Source organism: Chrysochloris asiatica, unplaced genomic scaffold (assembly GCF_000296735.1).
Source record: "Chrysochloris asiatica unplaced genomic scaffold, ChrAsi1.0 scaffold00282, whole genome shotgun sequence".
Lineage (NCBI taxonomy): Eukaryota > Metazoa > Chordata > Mammalia > Afrosoricida > Chrysochloridae > Chrysochloris > Chrysochloris asiatica.
In genome coordinates, this window is record NW_006408800.1 from 600915 (window position 1) to 607965 (window position 7051).

General features: G+C 42.6%; 1 protein-coding gene across 1 annotated transcript in view; it reads right to left on the minus strand.

Moving 5' to 3' along the window:
- LOC102810954 (cytochrome b5-like) overlaps positions 1-268 on the minus strand; it is a 32397-nt gene extending 32129 nt beyond the window's left edge. The window contains exon 1 of the mRNA XM_006874531.1: positions 264-268. Coding sequence (XP_006874593.1) covers positions 264-268 — 5 coding nt within the window. The remainder of the gene's footprint in view (positions 1-263) is intronic.
- Positions 269-7051: the final 6783 nt, after the last annotated feature.

Sequence of the window (7051 nt, forward strand, 5' to 3'; positions counted from 1 at the left end):
GGTTCGATACTACCAGCTCTCTCATGGGAGAAAGATGAGGCTTTATGCTCCCATGAATTTTTGTAGCCAGGAAAACACTGTAATGATCTCTATGTGTTGGACCCAACTCCTTGACACTTAATGATACACCTATATAGATCTGGAGTTTGGTGTGGCATTCTGGGTTAATTGTACAGACTGCAAAGCTGTTTGAAATGCAAAATTGGCGGTTGAGGCTCACCAGCTGCTCCTCAACAAACCAAAACAGGGTCTTATATAAGGACCTCATGTTGCATAAAGGTTCAGAATCGGGCTGTGAATCTCATTGTGGGTCAGCAGTTCGAAGCTACCAGTCCTTCAATGGGAGAAAGATGAGGCTTTCTGCTCCAGTGAATGTTTATTGCCTCAGAAACCCTGTATAGGATCTCTGTGTGTCGGAACCAACTCCATGACACATAACAATACATATATATATATACACACACACATGTATATGTTGGTGTCGGTGTTGTTATGTGCCATGGAGTCGGTTCTGACTCATAGTGACCCTGTACATGGTTTCCAAGGCTTTAAATCTTTACTGGAGCAGAATGCCTCATCTTTCTCCTGTGGAACAGCTGGTAATTTCAAATTGCTGACCTTGTGCTTCGCAGCCCAATTCGTAACCACTACGCTACCAGAGCTCCATATATATATTCGGAGTTGGGTGTGCCTCTGTGGGGGGTTAATTGGCCAGACTGAAAAGCTGTTTGTACTATAAAATTGGCGGTTCAGACTCACCAGCTGCACCTCGGAATCCCTATACAGGCTCTTATATAAGGAGCTCTGGTGGCATAGAGGTTAGGAATTGGTCTTTGAACCTCACTGAGGGTCAGCAGTTCGAAACTACCAGCTGTTCCATGTGAGAAAGATGAGGCTTTCTGCTTCCGTAAAGATTTACATCCTCAGAAATTCTGTACAGGGTCTCTATGGGTCAGAACCGACTCCATGGCATATATAGAGAGAGAAAGAGAGGGGGAGAGGGAAAGAGGGGGTGAGGGAGAGGGAGATATATTCAGAGTCCTCATGTTGTGCTGTGGGTTAATGCACCAGACTCCAAAGCCATTTTAACTGCAAAGTTGGCATTTCGAGCTCATCAGTTGCTCCTCAGAAACAGTGTTGTTATTGTTGTGTGCTGTGGAGTCATGTATGACCCATAGCACCTTGTACAGGGTTTCTGTGGCTATAAATCTTTATGGGAGCAGAAAGCCTCATCTTTCTCCCATGGAGTGGCTGGTGGATTCAAACTGCTGACCTTAAGATTCACAGCCTATTCATAACTGCTATGCTACCAGAGTTCGTTTTATACACAGACACACACATATGTTGATATGTGGCATGGAATTGGTTCCGACTAATAGAGATCCTGTACAGGGTTTCCAAGGGTATAAAAATTGATGGGTGTAGAAAGCCTCATCTTTCTCCCATGAAAGAGCTGGCAGTACCGAACTGCTGACTGTGAGGTTCGTAGCCAGATTCTAAGAATGATACTGAGGGATTCGTTAGCTGACTTTATAAAGAATCAGTGAATTTCAAGACTGGTCAATAGAAATTACTCAAACTGAAACACACAGAGAAAAAAAGAATTAAATGAAAGAAACAAAATGAAACACAGCACAAAGAACTATGGGGCAACATCAAACGGTCCTAAGAAATGGTAAGTGGGATCTCAGGAGAGAAAAAAAAAAGAAGAAGGCAGACAAAATATTAATGAAATAATGGCTGGGGACTTCCCCAAATTAATGACAAACATCCAAACACAGATCCAAAAAGTTAAGCAGGAAAAAAACAAAAAACACCCTCAGACATAGCATACTCAAATTGAGGAAAACCAAAGACAAAGACAATATTTGAAGGCAGATAGAAAGAAAAGAAAGAAGAGTCATTACATACAGAGAATGTAAAGATAAGAAATATAGGCGACTCGTCTTAAGATAAAATATGTAATCCAGAAGACAATGGCATAATGACATAAAGTACTGTGGGGTGGGGGGGGGGATCAATCCAGCATTCTATACTCAGCGAAAACATCTAAATATGAAGGAAATATAAAGATATAATGATGATCTTGACCTATGTTTGTGGATGCAGTATGACAAAGGAGCAGACAAATCTCTACAGTAAGGATCATTCCACCCCTCTTGGTACACAGAATCGACAGGGAGGGGGAACTTAGACATTGGCTACTACCCAAAATGGGGGACTACAAAGGCAAGGAATGACTGGCTTAGAAGCTTTCAACAGGTAACCTAGCTCCAGAGGATACAGTGAAAGATAGAACCTCCACTGAATTGTTTCCAACCTGTCTGGATGGGGTTGATAAAAGATGAGGGAGAAAGGACTCCTGTGGTTCAACAGGGAATGACTGACATCAGGTCTGACAGTGAGTGTTGGAAAGGTAAATGTCAATGTTTGCTAACAAAAGGAGGGGAGTAGCTGATTTTTCAGTCCAGGAGCGGAGATCCCTGGAACCATCAAGGGAGAAAAGTGAAGTGCAAGACTGTGTCCAGAGTGACACTAGGGATGGAGGCAGAGGCAGTGACGAGGACAGAAGGAGTGACTGGGGACTCTGGACTCAGGGAGGAAGAGCAGTTGTGTGCTGGTGGGGGGCTGGGGGGCAGCGGATTGTGATCATTGTGTTAAAACAAAGTAAAAGTACAAAAATTTAAAGATAATGTTCACCCATGTAAACTAACATAATTCACAATAAAAATTAACAACAACAACAACAAAAAGAGTTGGGGGTGAGGGAGAAAGAGTCCCCACTGAATGGTTTTCATCTTGTCTGGATGGGTCTGGTGAAAAGAGATGGGAATAAAATTTGTATGATTCAACAGTTAATAATTGTTATCATGACTAATTAGGACTGTCACAATTGTAAAGGTAGTTTTGTAACAAAAACAGGGGAGTGGAAAAAAAAAAAGTCTTTTAAATGTTTAAATGGGGCTGTTCTAGGAATAAAGGTAATTGGAAAGTGCTGGAATATGCCCAACCCTGTGCCTGCCCCCAACTGTCATTGAGTCGCTTCGGACTCACATTGTTGTTGTTAAGTGCTGTTGAGCTGGTTCCAACTCATAGTGGTCCTGTATAGGGTTTCCGAGGGGCGGCTGGTGAGCTTGAACCCCAACCTTATGGTTCAAGTCAACCTTGAGGTTGCCACACCAGGATAGCAACCCTATGTAGTGTTTCTGAGACTGTAGATCTTTTTGAAAGCAGGAAAAAAAAAGCCTCATCTTTTTCTTGTGGAGCAACTGGTGAGTTTGAAACTCCAACCTTGTGGTTAGCAGCCCAGTGCCTAACTCATAGCCCCACAAGGCTCCTTGGAATATGACCAACACATCATAAAATGTTTTGAAACCCAGTAGGAAAAGGAGAATTTAATTTAAAAAAAAAAAAAAAAAAAAAAAAAACTGGAAATGGGGTTATGGTCATACTTAGTAGGTCTTGGGAGTAAATAAAGCACAAAATGTCAGAGACAGTTGCATTCGGCAAATCAGCTACACAAGACCACTTTAAAGTGTTCAAGAACATGGAGATCAGTTTGAGGACTAAGTGTGCCTGACCCAAGCCATGATATTTTCAGTAACCTCATAGGCATGTGAAAGTTGGGCAGTGAATAAGGAAGACCGTAGAAGAATTGATGCATTTGAGTTATGGTGCTGGAGGAGAATATTAAAGGTATTATGGGCTGCCAAAAGATCAAACAGATCTATCTGTGTTGGATGAAGTACAGCCAGAGTGCTCCCTGGAATCCAGGATGACCAGACTTTATCTCTCATACTTCGGATATGTTGTCAAGAAGGACCAGTCCCTGGAGAAGGATATCATGTTTGGCAAGGTGGAGGGTCAGAGAAAAAGAGAAAGACCCTCCCCCCCCCAATGAAATGGATTGACATAATGGTGGCAGCAATGGACTCAGGTGTAGCAAAGATTGTGAGGTTGGCATGGGACTGGGCAGTATTTCATTCTGTTGTGCTTAGGGTTGCTATGAGTCAGTATCGACTTGATGGTACCTAATAACAACAACAACAAATATCAAACAGTGATAGATTTAAGGAATAAACTAGAACAATATAGAAAGTGATGGCAGGGGTAAACATTGAAGATCATGTAGTAAAGGAAGTTTTCTCCAAAAAGATGGCCTGAGTGAGGTTGGGCAGTACTGGCAGTACAGGGTATCTGGGTGTGTTCCTGACAAAAATCCATGTGACTGATTCAATATTGCTGTGTGGAAAGAGCTTTTTAGTGGGGTGTCAGGAGCTATGTTGCAAACAATCATATAAAGTAGCCAAAGATGTTGCTACGTGCAACAGAGTCAGTTTGAACTCATAGTGACTTTGAATAGGTTTCCTACGGCTTTAAATCTCTGAAGGAGCAGAAAGTCTCATCTTTCTGTTGAGGAGCTGGTGGTGGGCTTGAACCACTGACCTTGTGGTTCCAAGTCCAGTGCTTTATCTTATAGCTTTATTAAATTACCCACCATCCCTTCTCAGAGGACTCAGGAGGGAAAGATTTCTATCTGGTCTCAGTGTCAGAAATAATCTGTCATGTACTGAGACCAAAATGTAATAATAGTTATCAGGGGCACGTGGGATGGTGCCCCCCAAAATTATGTGTTGCAAATCCTCACCTTTATGATATAGGAGCCCCAGTGGCAGTGTAGGATAGGCACTGGACTGCTGACCACAGCATTCAGAGGTCAGTCCCCTCAAGAAAAAGATGATGCTTTCTGCTCCTATAAAGATTCACAGCCCCATTCACAGAAACCCTATACAGGGTCGCTATGAGTCTAAATCAACTCAGTGGCAGTGAGTCTGGATTTTTGGTTTTATACAAGGAGCTCTGGTAGTGTAGTGGTTACTAATCGGGCTGCTAAGAGAAAGATGAGGCTTTCTGCTCCTGTAAAGATTCACAGCCTAGGAAACCTTGTACAGGGTCGCTATAAGTGGGAACTCTAGGGCACTTAACAACAACAACCTATGGTTATAATCCCAAATGGAAATGGGTTTTCTTTGTGATGTTAATGAACCCGCATTTGTGTAACAGGAGGAACATTCCTTTCTGAGAGGAAAAAGAGCACATTAAGCAAGCAAGAGAGAAAGCACAGATGTTCTGTGGTCTCCAAGGAACAAGAAACAGAAAATGAGAGACAAGGACCTTCCTCCAATAGAGAAATAGGAAGTCTTCCCCCGAATTGGTAGTATAGAGGTTACTAGTCGGCTGCTAACCTGAAGGTCAGCAGTTCGAAACTACCAGCTGTTTCACAGGAGAAAGATGAGGCTCGTTATGAGTTGGAGCCAAATCCAGGGCACATACCCACCACCACCACCACCAAACAGTGAGAGGAATTCTGGTGTGGCACTGTAAGATAAGCACTAGACTGCTACTTGGAAACCCTATACAGGATAGTTATAAGTCAGAACAGATTCAATGGCACGTAACAACAATAAACTGTGAGAAGTGTCCTGGTATGGCGCTGTAGAATCAGTACTGGACTGCTAACCACATTAGCCACAAGGTTGTCAGTTCAAACCCACCAGCCACTCTTGGAAACCCTATACAGGGTTGTTATGTGTCAAAATCAACTTGGTATCACAAAATAACTACAAAAAGCTGTGAGAAAATAAATTTTTGTTTGTCAAAACCTGGGGGCTTGATGGTGGGTAGGGTGGAAGTGCAGTGAAGTTCACCATCAGCCATACCACAGAATACCAGGCAAAGCAGATCCAGGGCAGAGCTCCAAAACTCAGAACCACAGAGCTAGGAATATTGTAAAAGTCTGAAGGCTTATAGATACTGGAACTTGAAACTAAAGTAAGAAATCACGTACTTTTGAATCTGCCGGGCTGGGCTCGGAAGCCCGGAGCCAACATCTTGGGTGAGACCAAACTGCAAGACCAAGCTGGGGAGCAGAAATACCACGGAAAAATGCTGTGGGAACCTTGGAGCAAAGGTGGACAATACACTTTGTTGGTTTTGCTTTGTTCTGATTTTCTTTTCTTTTTTGTTTTTGGTATCTGGTCAATGGCACCCACGCTGCGCACCTCCATTCTTTTGACTAGAGAGGGAGCCTGAGCGAGTGGACACCCCCCACCCTCACCACTGGTGGGTTCTTCTGCCGCGCATGTACACAGATCCTCAGCCCAAGAGTGGGCCCTGAACATTGTTTTTTTAATACAGGAAAGGGCAGGACAGGGCTGTAGAGAGGGAAAGAGAGTTTAAAAACAAAACAGGCTGAAAATTAAATTAAAGTCTGAGGTATATCATAACAACCTACAGTGGCATCTTGAAATCTCTCAGGCAGCTTTGAAAGCAAGAAGCTGAAGAGAGTACATTAAAGTCATACAGATTTTCTTCTTCTTCTTCTCCTCTCCCTTTTCTGTGATTATAGACTGCAGTATTCAGTCTAGGTTTTATTGTTGCTGTTTTTTTTTTTCCCCCCCCCCCCCCCCCCCCCCGCTGGTGTTTTTTGTTTTTTGTTTTTTTTTTTGGTTACCAGGGGTGAACGGGAAGGGAAAGTAATTCGCTGGCTAGAGGGTAGACACATCTTAACTTGGGTGACCGGGAAGGCAATATACAAGAAGAGGGAGGTTGGCAGAAGAATGATGAAGACAGGTGAAGACACAGGGAGGTATGCAAGGGACAAAGGGGATATCAGTAAATAATGATACACAACCTTGGAACAGGTGTGCTTTATGTGGAGATGCATGGACAGAGACAGGGAGAATGGGTACAGAGGAAGAGTGGGATATACATTTACATATATATGAATTTGAAAGAGGATATTTGTACGTGGGTATCCACAGGGAGGAAGCAGGGTAACTGTTATTGCATGGAGGGGATTGCAATCATTGAGATGAAACAAAGTGGTGATTTGTTGACTGTAAAACTGATCATCTTCATTGTAAACCTTCACTTAATTCACAATAATAATAAAAATAATGGAATGTTTCCATGAACTTTTGAAGCCACATTGTATTTAAGATGGATAAAGTTCTTCCTTCCAAACTTCATATTCTTTTCTTTTTTTTTT